Genomic DNA, 21,727 nt, shown 5'->3' on the forward strand with positions numbered 1-21,727 from the left:
CTTACCTTCACATATTCTTGAGGTAGGTAAGAAAAGTGGTAGATGAAGTGTCAGGTTTGAAGTCAGAAAAGCTGATTTTCCTGAGTCCAAATCTGTCTAAGACACTTACTAGCCATGTGACCCTGAACATGTCACTTAACCCTGTTTGCTTCAGTTTTTTCATCTATAAAATGAGCTGGGGAAGGAAATGGCAAACACTAGTATTTTTGCCAAGAAAACCCAACTGAGATCAAGAAGAGTTGTACATGACTTAAAAATAATCACAAAATGTTTTGAGGATAAGAAAATTAATATTTATAGGATGATTTCCAGACTTTAAAGTGCTATGTAAGTGTCACATATTATTCTTATTGATTTATTATTATTATTAGTCTAAGCAAACTCACAATCTATAAGCTAAGTTCTATGAAGAAGTCCTAATTCAAGGAGTCACATTTGATCCCATGACTATTAGTAAGTATTTCACCAAGAATGGAAAGTCTTAGAATGGCAAGGAATGAATCTTATGACTGGAAATAAGGATAAGTATACCTCATTTAAAAGAAATTGCATGCAGAAAAATTAGGGGTCTAAGAATTACTTTAAGTATTAAGAAGATATACTTACATTAAGTAATTCTAAGTAAATGAGCAACCAGATTTAGGAATCACAGTGGAGCAAATGTAGATGAAGATCAATGTAATGGGGGTAGAATAAAAGACATGTGGACTTAAAGAGGAGATGAAGAGCCAGGAAAACATATGGTAAGCCTGACAAAGTATAATAAATTAGTGAAAGGAAAGTTTCAATTTCTCAGATACTAGCAGGAATATTTTCTCCTCCCAAATCAGGAAAGCTAATGATTTTTTTTTTTACTTATCATGAAGATAATTTTATCCTAAAAAACACAGGTGTGAAATGTAGACATGCTAATCTTGATTCAATGTTCTCAGTCAGCGAACATTGCTGGAGAGGGGAAGAATAGATAAGATAGCATCCGTAAGGGGGAAAGGGATCTTGAACTCTATAGGTTTCTGTAGGCACCGTAATGTTGAGGAGAGGAGATTTTAAAGGGTTCAGTGGAAGAATAAGGAAGATCATTATCCCTGCCTTAAAATTCTAATAGGTTACATTCTAATAGAACATGTTACAAAAAACTGTAGAAAGATTAATGAGGCATGATCAAAAAGAAGTCACTAGTAGTGAGGAAGGTGAAGATAAAAGAACTCTTACAGAATATGGGATTTGTATTTCCTCTTAGAGGAAACTAGAGAAGCCGGGAGGCAGAAAAAAGATGGGACATTCCAGATGTGGGGAAGAGTAAGTGACAGTGCCCATAATCAAGGGATGCATTGTTGCAAGGAAAGAACAACAAAACAGGCACTGTTACTGGATGACAGAATATATAGAAAGTAAGTGTAAAAAGAATAATAATATAAGTGCACACTTAAAGAGTAAGAAGACTGGGAAGCTTAAAAAAATACTTTTTGTTATGGTCTAGAAAAAAATCTTTCTCTTTACCACTGTTTGCACAGCCTCTTTTATCTGTTGGTTCCTTAGACTGTAAATGATGGGGTTCAAAAAGGGGGGTATTACAGAGTAAAACACAGACAGAATCATGTCCTCAATGGATGCAGAAACTGAAGATGGTCGGAGGTAAACATAAAAACCTGAAATCAGAAACACCAGTACAACGATGATATGGGGGATGCAGGTGGAAAAGGCTTTTCTTTGGTCTTCTTTCACTGGAAATTTCAGCACGGTGGAAAATATGCGAACATAAGAAGCAATGATGAAGGCAAAGCAGCCACCCCCAACCCCCAGTCCAGTGACAATTATAAGTATTTCATTACTGAAGGTCTCAGAACAAGAGAGTTTGAGTAGAGAGGGCATGTCACAGAAGAACTGTTGGATGACATTGGATCGACAGAAAGGCAGTCGAAATGTGTAACCAGTATGGAACCCTGCATACAGGAGGCCAGTGAGCAAGCTGGTCAAGGTCATCTGCACACAGACTCGGGGACTCATGATTACTGTGTAGTGGAGTGGGCGGCATATGGCGACATAGCGATCGCGGGCCATGATGGTGAGGCAGGTCAACTCCACGTATACAAAGAACACCACGAGGAAGATCTGGGCCACACACTCACTCTTTGAGATCGCCCTGCTGTTCAACAGGGAGTTGGCAGATGCTTTAGGGAGAGTCACAGTTATGTAGCAGGCATCCACTATGGACAGGTTCCTCAGGAAAAAATACATGGGGGTATGTAGGCGTCTGTCAACAGTAGTAACGATGACAATCAGTAGATTTCCCAACACAGTGGCCAAGAAAATCAGGAAGAAAAGCAAAGAATAGATGATCTGCAGCTCTCGAATATCCGAAAACCCCATGAGGAGAAATTCACTCACAACAGTCAGGTTAGACATTTCCTGAACCTTTTATCTGGGGACCTAGGGAGAAAAGGATAAATATATTTCAAAAATTGAAGATGCTATGGTGTGTATTATTCTTGGTACACATAACTTTTTGAATAATGTATTGGGTCCTTAGGGAAGCAAATGAGTGTTATACATAATTCTTTATTGCTGTCTCTTCAATACATTAAGGACTTGAGACCTCATCCCTGACATAGACATTATTCTAATGAGCCAAATCCATACCATTTATGATGTTGGGAAACATTGGTCATCTTTGGAATTTGATGTAAATGAACATTTTACTGTTGGGCAACTAATCAGATAAAAGCCTTTCCTTATTATATCATGGTTGTTTTCAGTCAACAGTTATGCAGACCATCCCTGACTTAGCCATTCTGGGTTGTGTCTGATGGCAGAGTATTTGAGTGTTTATGGTTACCTTTATATTATGATGATCCAGTGGAGGTAAATTCTAATGGCCTCTAGCACCAGGTGGTATAATGGATAAAGCACTGGGCTTGGAGTCAGGAAGTCTTGAGTTTGATTTCAGTCTCAGACACTTTTCAGGTATGGAATCTAGAACAAGTCACTTAATCACTGTTTGATTCACTTGTTCCAACTCTAAAATGAGATTAATAGTACCACCTACTTCTCATGTTTGTTAGAAAGAAAAAAATGAGATATTTATGAAACACATAGCATAGTGCCTATGATGTAGACACTGTAAATTCTATTATGATTGCTTAAAATTTGCTTACATAAGAATTTGCCAATAAACACATTCTTATCTGTCTGATTCTCCAACCTTCACATAAGTTTCCAAATGACAGGTATCTCAGTAGAAATCTTTTATGTGCAAGAAGTTTACAGGACTCAATTTTTGCCATCATATGATTTGGGTATTTTAAAGTTTAAATTCAAATAATTTTTGCACATTTTTTTTTATTTTCAGAGTTCTTAGATTTCTCAGTGAATCTCTCCACTGCTACCCTTCTTAAAACATTCCTTTTAATAAATACTTTTTTTAAAAAGAGAGGAAGAAGGAGATCAACAAATTCAACTTACACATTTTTGATTTCAAGGTAATACATTGAGAAAATCTGGCATTGTGTGCAAAGTACAATCCTCACAATCCTTTGTCTTTGCAACAAAAATTGTGAGAGGAGTTGTTTTTCCCCTCATTTTGAGAACAAGCTTAGTGATAATTTCCCTTCTTACTATGTGGATACATTTGTTTCAGTTCTTTCCATTTTCATTGTTGTAATCATTGCACATATTTTTTCCTTAGTTATACTCATTTTACAAATCGTGCATCAATTTTTATAACTTTACTTAATCCTGTTTTGTTCTTTTATAAGAGTATCATGCCAGTGCATATGTGTGCTCCAATTTATTTAGCCATTCCCTGATTTATTGATAAGGATTTAGTTTATAGTTTTGTGCTACAACAACAACAAAAAAAAACTACAAATTTTTGGTGTCTAGAAGGCCTTTTTATTTATCTATTTTTTGTCATCCGTTTTGAAAAATATATCTACTAGTGAGATCTCTTTCACAAAGGGTATGAATGTTTACTAACTCTCTGTAAAGGGCTGAAACTCTTGAGTTCATGCACTGAGGCTAGACAATGAAGCACTTAAGGCTAACTACTGATTGGACAATACTCTATTAGCATATGCTTGGAAAATGGCCTGCCCCACTATTCTGTGCTGGCTAGATCTGTTGGTGTGGACAGAGAATTGTAAGTGGGATTTGAGGGTGGAGTAAGAGAAGGGAGGGTTACTTTTTTGCTGTGGAGAGAGAGAAAGAAGGTGTGGATATTCCTGTGTCCATTCCCCTTATAGCTACCCAAAAGACCAAGAATAAAGATCAAGGACTTTTGCTTATCCCGACTCCAGCTGATTCTAAGGTATCCAAGGTGCTAACTCGGTCTTCACAACTATCAAAGAATACTTCCAAATTACTTTCCATAATGGTTGGACCACTTCAAAGTTCTGTTGAGTGTGTTAGTGAAGCTGCCTGGAAATGAGAAACTTCTCCTATAATCGATTTTGGAAGGATATGTTATCTAACCCAATTTAAGTGAAATAAGATTATTATCAATATCATTTTAGTAAAAGTCAAACATGTCCTATTCATTAAATACCTTCTTTCCTGAAATAAATGTTTGTTAATTCTCTCTCTTCTTCTCTTCCCCCCACTCTGCTTTTGTCTCTATCTCTCTCTCTCTCTCTTCCTCCCTCCTTCCTTCTCTTCCTGTCTTTGTCTTTTCCTTTCTCTTTCTGTCTAAATTTCAAGGACTAATATATTTATTGCCTTTTTTTCTACCCATTTGCATTCTGAATTTCCCAGTTTTATTAGCAGTTTCCAATATCTCTAATAGCCTTTTGGTTCCTTTTACTCCCAAGATCACAACACCAGCTCAAGTTCTCATCTGCTTTTACCTTGGAGATGGCAGAAACCTCCCTGTTAGTGTTAGGGAACTCATGGTAGTCATTGCCATTGGGGATATCCCTGAAAACTCAAATCAGGCCCCTTGACTTCCCAATTGCAACATCTTTAACTGTTCATTATAACCTTTGAGAGAAATGAACATAATTCTGCCAGACATTTAAATCCTTCCAGTCAGTCTTCTGGTATTCCATATTGTTTTTAAATTGCCCTATATTTTCTGAACAGTTTTACATTTGACCACACATACTCCACCTCTGTATCTGCATAGGCTGTGTGCCCCATGCCAGGAATTCCTTCTATTCTAACTTCTATACCACAGAATGCCTCTCTTCCTCAAACATCTTAGGTTCCCACCTTTTACATGAGGCCCTTCCTGATCCTCTTCGCCCCAGTTTTTTAAAATATATTCTATAAATTTGCTAAAGCTGTGAATTGTTTCCAGTAGATTTTTGGATGATTTTTTAGCATTCTCTAAATATATCATCATATCATCTGCCAAGAGGGATAGTTTTATTTCCTCATTGCCTATTCTAATTCCTTTAATTTATTTTTCTTTTCTTATTGCCAAAGCCAACATTTCTAGTACAATGTTGAATAATAGTGGTGATAATGGGCAACCTTGTTTCACACGTGATCTTATTTCCCCGTTTTTAATCCTTTCTACCCACTACAGAAGATACTTTATGTTTACTTGGTAAATATTTGCAGTTACTCTTCCCTTGCCTTCCTTTTCCTTTTTCCTCCTTTCCTCCCTCCCTTCTTTCCTTCCTCCCTCCTTCCCTTCCTTCTTTCCTTCCTTCCTTTCTTCTTTCCTTCCTTCCTTCCTTCTTCTCTCTCTCTCTCTCTCTGTTTTTGTCTCCCTTTTTCTCTCTCCCCCTCCTTCTTCCTCTACTCTGTGACTCTTTTTCCTTCCTCTTCTTCTCCATTACTTTCCTCTCTCCATCTCCCTCTTGTTCCTTTTCTTCTGCTTCTTTCCTTGCCTCTCTTTTTTCTACCTGTCTGTCTCTGTTTCCTTCTCTCTGTCTCTTGATTCCTACCCAATTTGAAAGGATAGCAACCATTCATAGGCCCAATATCAATAGAGTATCAGTATAGAAACTTACCATCAAGTTTTTAGACTTATTGTGTACACTATTTCAACTTTAATTCTTCTGTAATTTAGAAGTCTTTTGCTCACATTTATACACTTACCTTGATTCCCAGTAGCATGGTCTTCAGGAAATACCCCACTTGGTGCATTTGCTATATGTAAGACCACCTTTCCCCACTCTTACATGACATCCATTTTCCAAGAATGACATTTTTCAGCGCAAGGGATGCTTGATTTTTGTTTTATGATATCTAGCATATAGGGCATCTAGGTAATATAGTGGCTAGAGCACTGGGATGGAAATCAAGAAGATGCCTTTTTATTAGTGAAATCACTTAACTAACTGTGATCCTGTGCAAATCCCTTAACCTGGTTTGCCTCTGTAACATGATCAGGAGAAGGAAATGGCAAACCAAACTATTATCTTTGTCAAGAATACCCCAAATGGGGAGAAGAGGAAGATAAAGATTCATCTTCCTGACTTCAGACCCAGTTTTCTATCCATATTGCCATCTAATTCTCCTTCATATAAAATTAAGAGTGTATACACACATATGTATATATGTGTAACATGTGTATATATGTGCATGTTCATGATGCACCATATGGACATGTGCTTGTATATACTTATATAAACATTATATGAATGAACATATTTATTATAAGTGCCAGTTGTTTTTCTTCTGGATTAATATCACACTTTTTTTGACAAATTCCATACTTGATCTTCTGAACTTTCAAAATATCAGCAGTATTACAGAGGTCTTTGATCATCTTCCTCCCTTTCACGGTATCTCAACATTGTGATATTAATTTTATCTACACATTAACCTATGGGACCACAATATAATTATTTTGACTTAAAGGATTATTTCAGTAAAATAATTGTTTGAAGACAGCTGGATTGAAAGATTGATAAAGACAGAGATTAAGACCAGGCTTATGGTTTTATTGCTGTAAGAAATTCCAGGTGAGAAAACACTACCTAAAAATGCAGATCAGGTTCTCTTCTGAAATTTGGTTGGCTAATTGCTTCCAACACTGAGAGTCATTGCTTTGTCCCAGGTCACACTGCTGGTATATGCCTGAGCCTACTTCTGAATTCTGAGACCAAAGAACTATTCATCATGCAATGCTGCCACAGAAAGAGTGAGGCTGATGATTCTGTACAAATCCAATCATCTCATAACTCAAGACATCACCTATGATGTCATGGGTCCCCTTTATAAATAAAAGTCAAACAATAATAATGTCATATTTGAACATATGGCATCTACTGACTCATCATACATACATATTTGGGTATACACATAATATGTACAGGTTTACATAATTATATATATACACAAATGCATGTTAATATGTGACGTGTAGTATAATGGAATGGTTGGTAAAGAGTTAGCTTTGGTGTCTGGAAAATCTAGGTTCACATATTGGCCCTGACACATATTGATTGTATGTGTTCACTGAGCAAGAGTTTTTATCTCTCTGTCTTCCAGGAAACTGTCTAAGTAAATAATTTCCATATTAGGTGCTGATTTGAATTAACTGATGGAGCTTTAAAGCACAAGAATTCTAATACAGTAACATCATATCTCTAAATACCTCCAGTTAGAGAAAAAACGCATATATGGATATGTTTTTAAAATGAAGGAAAAGGAAAGGAATAGAAATGGAAAAAAAGAGTTCTATGCTCACTCACCTATTCATTTCCCACTTAAATTAGCAGTTTAGTTTCTCTCATGACTTCCGATGTTCTAAATGCCACCTTCTCATTGTAGGCACAAAGATTCAGGATTTTCTCAGGAAGGACAGGAGATTCTTTGAGCTCCTATACTGTCTCAGTGCAATCATGAAACTGTGATTCAGCTGGAAGTTAGTTTTTGGAATGCTGCCTATTATATCACTGGCACTGCCTTCAGGGACATTATCCCTAATGTCCAGCTAAACTCAGAAAACCCCAAAATAGTTTCCATGGTACAATTTTCTCCTTGTGGAAAAAACAAAAGTAAATCATATCCTGAGATTTGACTTTTAAGTTTCCAAAAATATCAGTGTGCATTGTTATTCAGTCTTTGCAGTCATGTACAACCATTCATGACTCCATTTGGGTTTTTCTTGGTAAAGATACTAGAGTGGTTTGCCAGTTCCTTCTCCTGTTCATGTTACAGATGAGAAAACTGGGACAAATAGAATTAAGTGACTTATCTAACATCATTCAGCAAATAAAAGTCTGAGTTTAGTTTTGAAATCAGCAAGATAAATCTTTGTAATTTCAAATCCAGCATTCTATGCAATGCACCATTGTGAAGATCGTGTATTTTAAGATCAGCACGAGACAGGAATTCAGGTTAGGGGAAAATCGTCAGTCTTTATTCTCAGTGAAGAAGGATAGGAGGTGGAAGAGAATCGGCGATAGCAATGTGTGCAGCTGAGTCAAGAAGCTAGCTCGACCAGCAGCCACACAACCAGCAGCTCGGAGTCTCGAACCCAGCCCAGTCTCTCCCAGCTTCTCTTCCTCTCTCTCTCTGCCTCCACCCACCAAAATCGTCATTTCCTATACAACACATCAGGACTTGCACGGAGAGTGGGCAGGGACCATTCTTTATCCAATCATGTATATTAATAGAGTATAGCCCAATTACTATCTAGCCTCATGTACTTGGGACCTCAGTGCATCAGCTCAAACCTCAGCCCATTACACACCATTAATGCACATCAGTAGATATAAATGACTTTGACTTATTTTTCCATTGTTTAATGGCTTAAATTAAAAGGATTTTTAATTTTATTTGGGAGGAAAATATGATTTCTCCATGGTTTTTGATAATCATATAAATGAAATAAAGGCTCAATTGACATGAAGACACTGATTAATTTCATCTATTTGATCTGTATATAGAGAGATTAACTTCATATACAAAAATCACTTTATTTCATTAATGTACTTTAAATTTCAGGCCAAATTTAGAGTTAAATAACCTTTTAAAAATAATTGTCTTTAAAAAATAGGTAATCAAAATCAATAAACCAAATGACTCCATATGATGGAGTATGCAATACTATATGCACCTATGATCTATCACTAGTCTAGTGGGGGAAAGGGAAAAAGGGGGGAAATTCATCTGGAAACACTATTGGCTATTTTGTTTTATGTAAGTTCTCTTAGGTGTTGGTGATAGATTTAGATACCATTTGTCAGACCATTGTGTATGTTTTCATCATCGTGTTTTCCTTATTTCTTGCATGACTACCAGCTAAATGGGACCACTGAATATGGTACGGCAGTGATTGAACTCATTTTGCCCTGAACTTCCTGGATAAAATACCCTATCTTTATGCTGCTCATGACATAGATATCTGCTTTCCTACTAAGTCCCATACTAACCTAGAAGGACTTGGGAACTCTTAGGATAATAGAGAAAGGAAACATACGTATCTGGTCAGATTAGCATGTTGTTTCTCTTTAGGCTGCATTCCAAATTGTCCTCTGGGATTTTCTCAATCATGTCCCAGAAACCTTCTCATGCTAGAAGTTGTTTACCTATGAATTGGTTAAATTGGAAGTACCATCCATTCCTGTAGCCTTCTCCCTCATAATGCATAGTTGTTCTCAGAATATTTATAATATTTATTTATTTATAAGATGTCTTCTGTCTTCTCCAGAATACCATCCTGACCCTTCATATTTTCTTTACCATGATCTTTCATGAGAATCCCCTTCATTTGCTTTCTACCTGCTTTGCCCTATCTGTGGGTTCCTTATGTGCTGTCTTCTCCCATAGATTTGGAAAGGGAAAGAATAGGGAGTATAGCTCTTTCTGCTTATTTTTGTACTCCTAATGCAGCTGGGACAATGGAGAGAGATATCACTGGGCTTAGATTTTACTAGCTGAAGTTCAAATTTAACCTCAAACACCTACTAAAGAAGTCTCTTTTTCTCAGCTGTAAAATGAAGAAAATGACAACATCTAACTCTCATGATTTTTTTGAGAATCAAAAGAGTTCATATTTCTAAATGCTTAGCAGGGCACCTGGCATACATTTGGAGCTATATAAATGCTATTATTCCCTTTCCTCTCTCCTCTTAGTTCTTAGCACTAAATGTCTCACAGGGTATACAAAATATTCCAAGAGGGCTAGCACCTCTGGTATGAGGGCTGCCAAAACTTTTTGGAGGGTGTTTATACACCCTCAGAGTTCACCTCATACCCAACTCTAATTGTAGCATGAACAGCAGTTCAATCCAAATAATCTTTTTGGCAAATACACTAAAGCAATTTGAGGGTAAAAGATGGGTCTCAAATGCATCACTGAGTTAGCTTATTCTTCAAAATACAGCAACCATTTCTATTAAGAACACTATAGAGCACTGGGATAAATGGAACTCCTTAAAATAAGAAGCAGCATTTATCTAAAACCAATAGCAAGCATTATTTGTAATGGAAAGAAACTATGAATTCCTGATAAGCTCAGGGATAAAACAAGGATGCCCATTATCACCACTATTTATCAACATTGTACTAGAAATGTTGACTTTGGCAATAAGAAAAGAAAAAGAAATTAAAAGAATTGTAATAGGCAACAAGGAAGGAAAACTACCCCTCTTTGCAGATTATATGATGATATACTTATAGAATCCTAGAAAATTGGCCAAAAACCTACTCAAAAAAAATCAAAACTTTAATAATGTTACAATACATAAAAAAGACTCAAACAAATCACCATTTCTATATATTGCTGACAAAGCCTATCAGTAACAGATAGAAATAAATTGCACTTAAAATAGCTGTAGATAAAATAAAACATTTGGAAGTCTACCTGTCAAGACAAACTGAAGAACTATATGAACATAGTTACAAAACACTTCTCACATAAATAAAGTTAGATCTAAACAATTGGAAAAATATCAAATGCTCATGGATAGGCCAAGCTAATAAAATAAAATTGGCAATTATGCTTAAATTGGTCTACTTGTTCAGTGCCACACCAATCAAATTGCCAAATATTATTTTATAGAACTAGAAAAAACAACAACAACAAAATTTATCTGGAATAAAAAATGATCAGGAATATAAAGGGAATTTCTGGGGAAAAAAAACAAAGAATGGTAGCTTAGCAGACTAAACCCAAAACAATATATATTATAAAGAAGCAGTCATCAAAATCCTTTGGTATTTGCAAAGAAATAGTGTGGTGTATCAGTGGAGTAAATTAAATACACAATAATCAAGGTCTATAGTAATCTATTACTTGACAAGCCCTCAAACTCTAGCTTCTGGAGTAAGAATTCACTATTTGACAAAAATTGCTGGGTAAATTGGAAAATAATATGTCAGAAACTTGGCATAGACCTATATCTCACACACCATACAAAATAAGGTTAAAATAGGCACTTGATTTGGGAAGAATGATGATGCCCTAAACAAATTAAATAAATTGGAAATTCATTTGTCAATTTTTCCATACTCCCTCCATAATTTGTTACTTTCTACTTAAATTATCTTAGATGATCTGGTAAGAGTAAAATGATATCTCAAGGTCATTTTAATTTGCTTCTCTGTAATTAATAACAATTTAGAGTATTTTCATATGCCCATTAATTATTTTGATTTCTTCATTGAAAGGTCTCATATGAAGGATGACAATACTACCCAAATTAATCTATGTAACACTATACCAATCAGACTTCCCAAAAACTATTTTGATGACCTAGAAAAAATAACAAAGTTCATATGGAAAAACAAAAGGTCAAGAATTTCAAGGGAATTAATGAAAAAAAAAAAATCAAATGAAGGTGGCCTAGCTACACCAGATCTAAAATTATATTATAAAGCAGCTGTTACTAAAACGATCTGGTATTGGCTAAGAAACAGACTAGTTGATCAATGGAATAGGTTAGGTTCAAAGGACAAAACAGCCAATAACTTTAATTATCTAGTGCTTGACAAACCCAAAGACCCCAGTTTTTGGGATAAGAATGCATTATTTGACAAAAAAATGCTGGGAAAATTGGAAATTAGTATGGCAGAAACTAGGCATTGACCCAAACTTAACACCATACACTAGGATAAGGTCAAAATGGGTTCATGATCTAGGCATAAAGAATGAGATTATAAATAAATTGGAAGAGCATAGAATAGTTTACCTCTCAGACCTGTGGAAGAGGAAGGAATTTATGACCAAAGAAGAACTAGAGATCACTATTGACTACAAAATAGGAAATTTTGATTATACCAAATTGAAAAGTTTTTGTACAAACAAAACTAATGCAGGCAAGATTAGAAGGGAAACAATAAACTGGGAAAACACTTTTATAGTCAAAGGTTCTGATAAAGGCCTCATTTCCAAAATATATAATTGACTCTAATTTATAAGAAATCAAGCCATTCTCCAATTGATAAATGGTCAAAGGATATGAACAGACAATTTTCAGATAATGAAATTGAAACTATTACCACTCATATGAAAGAGTGTTTCAAATCACTATTGATCAGAGAAATGCAAATTAAGACAACTTCGAGATACCACTTCACACCTGTCAGATTGACTAGAATTACAGGGAAAGATAATGTGGAATGTTAGAGGGGATGTGGGAAAACAGGGACACTGATACATTGTTGGTGGAATTGTGAACACATCCAGCCATTCTGGAGAGCAATTTGGAACTATGCTCAAAAAGTTGTCAAACTGTGCATACCCTTTGATCCAGCAGTGTTTCTACTGGGCTTATACCCCAAAGAGATACTAAAGAAGGGAAAGGGACGTATGTGCCAAAATGTTTGTGGCAGCCCTGTTTGTAGTGGCTAGAAACTGGAAAATGAATGGATGCCCATCAATTGGAAAATGGTTGAGTAAATTGTGTTATATGAGTGTTATGGAATATTATTGTTCTGTAAGAAATGACCAGCAGGATGAATACAGAGAGGATTGGCAAGACTTACAAGAACTGATGCTGAATGAAATGAGCAGAATATATACCTCAACAACGATACTGTAGGAGGATGTATTCTGATGGAAGTGGATTTCTTCGACAAAGAGAAGATCTAACTCAATTTCAATTGATCAAGGATGGACAGAAGCAGCTACACCCAAAGAAAGAACACTAGGAAATGAATGTAAACTGCTTGCATTTTTGTTCTTCTTCCCGGATTATTTATACCTTCTAAATCCAATTCTCCCTGAGCAACAAGAGAAAATGTTCAGTTCCGCACACATATATTGTATCCAAGATCTACTGTAACCTATTTAACATGTATTGGACTGCTTGCCATCTGGGGGAGGGGGTGGAGGAAGGGAGGGGAAAAATCGGAACAGAAGAGAGTGCAAGGGATAATGTTGCAAAAAATTACCCTGGCATGGGTTCTGTCAATAAAAAGTTCTTTAAAAAAAGTCTCATATGTTTATAGATTTGAAAAAAATTCTGTAAATATTTGATATATGAGACCTTTATCTGAGTAACTAGCCATAAAAATTTCCCCCAATTTTCTGCTTTCCTTCTGATCTTGGATACCATTTTTCTTTGAACAAAATTACTCTTCATTTTGCTATCTATCTCTAGTGAATTCGTAAATGCTTTCCATATCCTAGTAAGTAATATAAACCATGTTCTTCAGATTTTCTCATAACATCTTCCTTTATTTCTAGGTCTTGTATCTATTTATACCCTATCTTAGTAAATGGTAAAAGGCTTTGGTAAATATTAAATTTCTGCCATAATGCTTTTCAGATTTCTTCATTACCAAACAGTGAATTCTTATTCCCAAAACTTAAAGTTTAGCACATCTGAAATACACGATTACTATATATATTTACTGCTATAAATTGTATGTCTACTCTGTTCCATTAATTTACTTTTCTATTTCTTAGCCAATACCAGATAGTTTTGATAATTACTATCATGATACAATTTAAGTTCTGGTACTGCTAAAACTCTTTCCTTCACATTTATCTCATTATTTCCTTTGATTTTCTTGATATTTAATTTTATTATTTCTTTCTAATTCAGTAAAATATTATTTTTAAAATTTAATCGAGTGGCATTTAATATATAGATTAGTTTAGGTAAAATTGTCATTTTTACTATATTGTTCCTGCCCACCCATGAACAATTAACATTTCTAGTTTTTCCTTTTGTTCTTTTGGTCTTGAACCAATGACTGTATTATTGTAAGTGTTTAAGAAATATTTTTTTGTTTACTCATTCATTCATCCCACACATCTGATTCTTTTTTTATTTTAACACATTTATTCTCCTGTATTTGCTTCTTGTATTCCAAATTAGACATTAACATTTCCAAAAAAAAAAAAAAACCTATTCACATTTGTCCAAAACAGTCAATTTTTTCCTTTTATTTTTTCTCTAATTTCATCACTTATTATCCTAATATCTATCTTAACTTCATTTTAATGTTCTTGCTCTTGCTGTATAACATTTAATCTTGAATTGAATATCATAGTTAGACTGTGAAAAACATAAATCTGTACATATTGTGAGTTGCATTTAATTCCTGAGGCAACAAGAAGCTATTAAAACTTTCCAAACAAGAGAATGACATGTTTAGACATATTCCTACATATAATAATTTCACAACTGTGTAATGAATGGAGAATGAATTCTTGAGAAATGTAGTCTTGAGTCCTAAAAAAACAATTAGGAGAACATTAAAATAATCCAGACATGTTGGGGAGATTGTAAAGAAGGTGTATAGCTCTGTTAATGGAGAAGTTTAAAAAAAAGAACATTTCCATATGCAAATAAGATAAATGTTATATCCAACTTTGGATCTAGTTTGTGTGCAACTTGTTGTGAAAAAAAAGCATATCAAATTCAGCATGTTAATTTATTTTTTAATCCATTCTATTTTTACTTTATGGAATAAAACAACATTTTATATAATATTAAAAAGATAATTACCCTTAAAACTAGAAATCTACTGTGTACCACTCATTCTTTTTCAATATATAACACAATTATCCTATTTTTTATAAGTTTTTTTTACAATTTTTTAAATAAATTTTTCTTATATTTCCTTTTTTCTTTCCTTTGTCCCAATCTAGAAATGACTAGTATTATACACAATAGGTACATATTTAAGAATTTCCATGTTTTTCTAAGGTTATTGGGCTCATTATTTCTTATAGCACAATATACTGCATTCTATCACAATCATCTACCAAAAATTCATATTACCTTTATAGTAGTCATCTCTAGGCAGAATCATAGAATGATTTTGTTGAAATTATATGTGCCTAGTCTGAGGGACCACAGTAATCTGAGTGTGTTTTATTTGGAAAAAGAATCCTCTGAAAAATTTGTGGTATACATTCCTTATTTGTATATAATAGCATGTGCTGCCCAAGGCCACCTAAGAGTTAAGTGAATTGCACTATTTTAAATTATTGAATATGCTTCAAAATGATAACAATGCTAGTGATGGTAATAATATTAAAGTCCAATCTAGGATCTTTTTATTCATTTACACCAGTGATTTAGCTGTATCTGTAAAGAGAGAAATAGGAATTCATAAATAAACAAATTATATATATATATATAAGCATATATATATATATAATACACACATATATATACACATACATGTAGAAATATTACATTTATGAATGAATTACATTAAACAGTAAACAACAGTTTATACTCTATTCATTAACAAAAGCTTTCTTTTCATTACTGTTATTATAGCCTCTTTTATTTGCTTATTCCGTAGACTGTATACGATAGGGTTCAGTAAGGGTGGTATAATAGAATAGAATATTGAAAGGATTATATCTTTAATGGACCCAGAATCCGAAGGTGGTTGCAGGTACACATAAGACATTGATACAAGAAACAAACAAACCACAATGATATGAGGGACACAAGTAGAGAAGGCTTTTCTTTGGTCTTCTTTCACTGGAAATCTGAGCACAGTGGAAAATATGCGAATATAAGATGCAGTGATGAAGACAAAGCAGCCAACTCCAACCACCAGAGCAGAGGCAAGTAAAGATCCTATATTGTAAAATGTCTCTGAGCAAGAGATCTTGAGTAGAGAGGGGATATCACAGAAGAACTGGTGGATCACATTGGAATTGCAGAAAGACAATTGGAATGTCAAACCAGTATGGAGACCTGCATACAAAAGGCCAGTGAACAAGCAGGTTAAGGTCATCTGCATGCAGGCACGAGGGTTCATGATCACTGGGTAAAGAAGTGGTTGGCAGATGGCAACATAGCGATCACGGGCCATGACAGTGAGCAAAGTAAACTCAACATATGCTGTAAAAATCACCAGAAATATTTGAGTTGCACATCCAGTAACTGAAATAACCCTGTTGTTCATCAGGGAATTAATGGATGCAGATGGAACAGTTACTGATATGAAGCAGGCATCTACAATGGACAGATTCCTAATGAAAAAGTACATGGGGGTGTGGAGTCTCCTGTCCATGGTGGTGATGATGACAATGAGGAGATTCCCCATCAGGCCTGCTGAGTAAGTGAGAAAGAAAATTAAAGAATATAAGATCTGCAGCTCTCTGGTGTCAGAAAACGCCATAAGAACAAATTCAGTCACAGAGTTGGTCAAGTTAGACATTTTCTGACTCTTTCAAATACTGAGTGACCTAGGGAGCCAAGGAGAAATCAATCAGTCCATCAATTCGCTATCATTAAGGACACAATATTTGTGAAGGCTAGAAAGAATTGTTCTTTTTTTATCCTTCCTGAATAAAACCTTGAAAGGCAACAAGGCTCCTCTCACATACTGACTGTGTGACCCTGACCAAATCAGGTTACCTATAAAGATAATTCTCTAAAATTTTTGTGGGAGATAAAGATCTGCCCTGGTAAAGAAAGTTACTATCCCTGGAAATTCCATCTATTAAAACATTTTAATACTTAAGTAAAGAAAGTAATTGTACCAAGGGCCCAACATTAACTTACTTTTTTTTCCCTGTAATGCAATGATTAACTGTTAGTGAATTCATCAGTACAAGCAATCTTACCTAAGTCAAAAGCCAACAATATTATTGATTACTTTAATTTTTAAGTCTTTTGAGATGTTGTCTCAGTTTCTCTTTACATTCCTTTTCCATGGTCATATCATCTTCAGAAATAGCTATGAATTGCTGAGAAGAAAAAGTCAGAAATTTAGAAAGCCATAGCTTCAAAAATACTGGTTGCTTTTGCTGGCAGTGGAGAAAGGGACCATAATCTTTCATCCTCCCAATGCCCTTTACACAGTCTCCCACTGACTGAAAAAAGGAATTGCAAGTGAATGGTGACCATACACAGCAATATATTTTCCATATTCAGGAACAGGAGACTTGGAAAGTCTGCTGACCTGGTCTGCCAAACTCTCTGCTCCTCTGAATAGTCTCATTTCATTTAATTTTCACTATAACTGGGCATGGGCTCTCCTCATCTTATCACTTCAATTTTCTACTGTTCGGGTGCATCAGGCAAGCAAATCACCATTCAAATCTATCCATGTCTTATACCAATTGGCATACAAGGGAGCACACTGCCTTGATACTCCACCCCTTTTTCTCTTATGCCCACTACTTCCTTTAAAAAAATATTTCAAGGTTAAAGATCCAGAGATTTAGGACAATTGATAGTTAGATATTTCTTCGTCATTAATTGTGCCTGATAAATCTTATTTTGTGTTTTTATTTTTATTCTTTGCTTACACACAGAACATTTTAACATTCATTTTTAAAATGATTCTCTCCCTTCTTCACTCCCTACATTCCCCTTAATTAAGAAAGCAAGAAATTCAATGTATGTTGTAATATATAGTTATGTAAAACATTTCCATAATAATCAGTTATGAAAGAAAACAACCCCCACCCCAAATCAAGAATAATTAAGTAAAAAGAAATAAAGAATGCTTCAGACTTCATTAAGGCACCATCAATTTTTTCTCTGCAAGTATTTATTACACTTTTCATCATTACTCCTTTAGAGTTGTCATGAATCATTGTATTGTTGAGAAGTTATATCATTCCCAGATGATCATCTTACAATATTGTTGTTATTTTATATATTGCACATTTTACTTTGCATCAAATCGTGTACATCTTTTAAGATTTTTCTGGGAATTTCCTGCTTATCCTTCATAATAAGATTTTAGAGGATTAGCAATTAGTTCTAACATAGAAGGTACATTTTTGTTGTGATAAATACATATATATATATATGTAATCACATTATGTATACATATATATCATTTTTTTTCCTTTTTGAGTTCTGAATTCTGCTCTATTTTCCTCATCTTCCACTATCCATTGAAAAGGTGAAAAAAATCCTGTATACATTTGTATGTTTACTTAAAACAAATGACTATATCAGTTGTTCTTAAAGATAGAAAGAAAGAATGAATGAAGGAAGGAAGGAGGGAGGGAGGGAGGGAGGGAAGGAAGGAAGGAAAGAAAGAAGGAAGGAAGGAAAGAAGGAAGGAAGGAAGGAAGGAAGGAAGGAAGAAAGAAAGAAAGAAAGAAAGGATGAGATATAAGGAGGGAATGAGAAGAAGGGAGGGAGAAAAAGGAGGAAAAAAGGAAGGGAAGAAGAAAGGACAGGAGGAAGAAAAAAGTGACAGGGGAAAATTGAAGTGGGGTAAAGCATTCCATTCAAACACAGTATAACTAACCTGAATGAATTAAGTGTCATTGCTGGTAGTTTCTGCAATGTGAACTGCTCAAAAAATGTTATTATTGAATTTCTATACAATGGGGGGAAAGTCCCATAATTACAAGTTCAGGTTGGATTGGAGAAAATTAAAAAGTTTCCATTCTTGTTTGGCCATGATAATTCTGTTCTCCTTGGTTGGGAAGAAGAATTTCCCTCAATTTTCTTAGCGTACTTGTAGCTATAGTTGGAGAGCATTTTTGATATAATGGCCCCATAGACCAATTTCACCTTTATTAGATATTCCTTGCATGTCCCTAGGGAAAATGTCCCTGCTCTTCAGCCAAATGCAGAGAGACAGAGATCATTGCACTGAGGTAATTTTTTTTCTTGCTAGAAAAGGGAAAATGCCAAATAAAGTCCTCTCAGATGCAACTAGGTTGAAAATATTAATTAATGTGCATAGAAGTGAATATTTATTATAATTGTAGGATTCATCATCTCTCATCTTCCCATGGAATAAGTCCACTTCATCCATTCTTAAAAAGGCAGAACAGGAAAGATCCAAGTGTCATGCTGAGTAGCTTAGCTTGTTAGATTGATCTTGATACAAATATATGGTGGCTACGGTTATGGCTTTGATTGCTACATAGGCAAAAAAGCTTCAAAATTTGTGTAAAATATTTAAAAATAGATTACTGTTTACATAACATTCACTTGTGATAATTGCTTGTATTTCTGCTTTTTTTAGTTAGGGAAATCTGCCTATAAAATAATGACATCTGGAAGATGAAAAAATATTTGAAACCCATAATTCAACAACTTTCTACCAAGAGGAAAATGGTGTATTTCATATAGTTCCTTTTTTGTTCTCTGTTCTCTTAAGTACTCATCTTCTTTTATATATGTCATTTGATCTAAGAGTAAAATGTATTTTCTTACTCTCATATAACAGTTGTTCTTCCATTTAGTTTTTGTTAGAACAAAGATGTATTGCTATGAATTGTCTCATATCCATAGTACTTTTACCTCTATAATTTGTCTTTGCAATATATATACATTACTGTTTCTCAGTATTGAAAGTTACAAACACTCTAGTGACCTTTCTTACAAATTGTAAATGATTTCCAAATTCTGAATTAATTAATTCAATTAATGAATTAGTGAATTAATGTTAGGTTTGTAGATCCTCAGAAGGTAGATAAATGTGTGTTTACTCCCTGCCTTTCCTATATTGACTTTTATCAATTTCTATTAACCTAAATTGATTTTATGTTCTGTCTCTAATCCAGCGGGTGGTATGTATTACCATGTGTAAATCATTTAATTTTGCTGCTCTCTGATTTCTTTAAGAGTGTAAGTGATAAAGGGGAGACTAATTAAGAGTGGGGGGTGGAATTTCCTTAACTGCAGTTATTAATAGCACTTATGAACTGTGGTTCTTTTAACCAGTGAACTAACCAATGAACCAATGAACTATCCCAGTCCCTATACATGTCATAAACAACTCTGCCAATTGTTAGTGTTATAACATATCTGATATTATTTGTGCTATATATTTTTCATATAGCAATTGCTTTCTTGTACAAAAAATATTTCATATTCTCATAAGTAATAATTAAATATATCAGGAATGTGATATTCTTTTCTGAGTTCTTTTTCATGCTTTATCATGGAGCAATGTCTTGTCCATGAATCAGATTTAAGTGAGGCAGAATTGTATAAGGTCATTATCCTCACTTTTTCTTCTGGAGTCATAGAAGTCAAGTGGCAAGATGAACATTAAGATGTCTGGAGATGTTCTGTGATGCAATGGATGGCCTTGACATCTCTCTGATGTTTGAGGAAGCTTTAAGTCCTTCAAAATACCTACTTTAGCTGCCTTCATGGCCATAGGTACAAATTGTTCTCCTTCATCCATTCTGCCAAAGGAAGTCTTTACCTGCTTGGGGTAGACATTCTTCAAACACACTAACAGGTTTAGGCTTTTTTTTTATCCTCATGCTTGTACCAAGAAGGTTTTGCTACGGTGTAATGACTATGAATGCTACAACTTTTTGAAGCCACAGTTGAATGCAAAGTGTCATGTTTATACCAAGAGTGGAGGAGCAATCCTGAAAAAGACTCAGCAAGTTCTCACATCAGTAATCCTAATTCTCCCTAAGAGACCATACAAACCCTTAGTACCACATAGTTTATAGGCAAATTGCAATATATCCAGAAACTAATCAAGGTAATGATAAGAACTGTTAAATCATATGAAGATGAGTTCTCTAGTTACAAAAAAGAAAACTCAGAGGGGCATGATATTTAACTTCAAATATTTGAAAGCTTTTGTATAAAAGATTAGTCCACTTATTAGGAGTTTTCAACATATTTTACAACTTTGGTATACCATAGAGGTACCAGGATTGAGATATTTAGTTTTAGATATTCCTTCAATCTTTTAACTTTCATGATTATTTAGCTAATATATTGTGAAGATATTTCTTTTTTATATAAGTGGTGTCAAATTCAAATTAAAATGATTTAGACTAAACTATAAATAAGTATGCCTGGCTGCATGAATTAAAAAAATATCTATTAGCCTTATTTATATCCTTTTAAGTTTACATTTATTTTGTTAAATATTTTATTATTACATTTTAATCTGAATAGCTTGGGGTTCAGGAATGTTGTGTGTGGCTAGTAACCCATCTGTTTTCCATTTATCCTTTGTTTCATATATTTTATTGATTCCCTACAGATTTATAATTTTCAACTTTCATTCACTGTCCAATGTTCTAGTGTATGGGCATTAATTTTAATTATGTTTAAGAGAAAAACTGGCAAATAAAGCATTACTTCAAACAATATTAATGGCAAGATTCTGTAATGTCCGGGCTAGCTCTCTGGTGGGCCTTGAGATCAGCCCGAGGCCTTGGGCTTAGAGGGGGAGTGAAGTGAAGAAGGCAGGAGAGTATTATGGGCCAGAATTTGAAACAAGATACTAAGTAGAATTGAGGAGACAAAGGTTAAATCTAGTTTAGCATTGATTTAATCCTACAATAAATAATGGTTTCCTAGTGATATAATGATTGGTGTATACTCAGTGTGGAGCATATAAACAGGGACTGAGAGCCACAGAGGGAAGCTGGCAAAGACAGAGAAGATAAAGG

At 34.5% G+C, this 21,727-nt stretch overlaps 2 protein-coding genes across 2 annotated transcripts; both read right to left on the bottom strand.

The window, feature by feature from the left end:
- Positions 1-1,603: 1,603 nt before the first annotated feature.
- On the bottom strand, positions 1,604-2,406 carry LOC100932699 (olfactory receptor 14C36-like). Its single transcript, XM_003766562.2, is given in 2 exon segments — positions 1,604-1,641; positions 1,644-2,406. Coding segments are annotated over 2 exon segments (801 nt in total).
- A 13,185-nt stretch (positions 2,407-15,591) lies between these two features.
- LOC100933480 (olfactory receptor 14C36-like) lies at positions 15,592-20,398 on the bottom strand. Its single transcript, XM_031961787.1, has 2 exons — positions 20,381-20,398; positions 15,592-16,539 (listed from the first exon to the last, which is right to left on the bottom strand). The coding sequence occupies exons 1-2, from the start codon at positions 20,396-20,398 to the stop codon at positions 15,592-15,594; spliced, it is 966 nt and encodes a 321-aa protein (XP_031817647.1).
- Positions 20,399-21,727: the final 1,329 nt, after the last annotated feature.

The sequence above is a fragment of the Sarcophilus harrisii genome, chromosome 3, assembly GCF_902635505.1.
Source record: "Sarcophilus harrisii chromosome 3, mSarHar1.11, whole genome shotgun sequence".
Taxonomy (NCBI): Eukaryota; Metazoa; Chordata; class Mammalia; order Dasyuromorphia; family Dasyuridae; genus Sarcophilus; species Sarcophilus harrisii.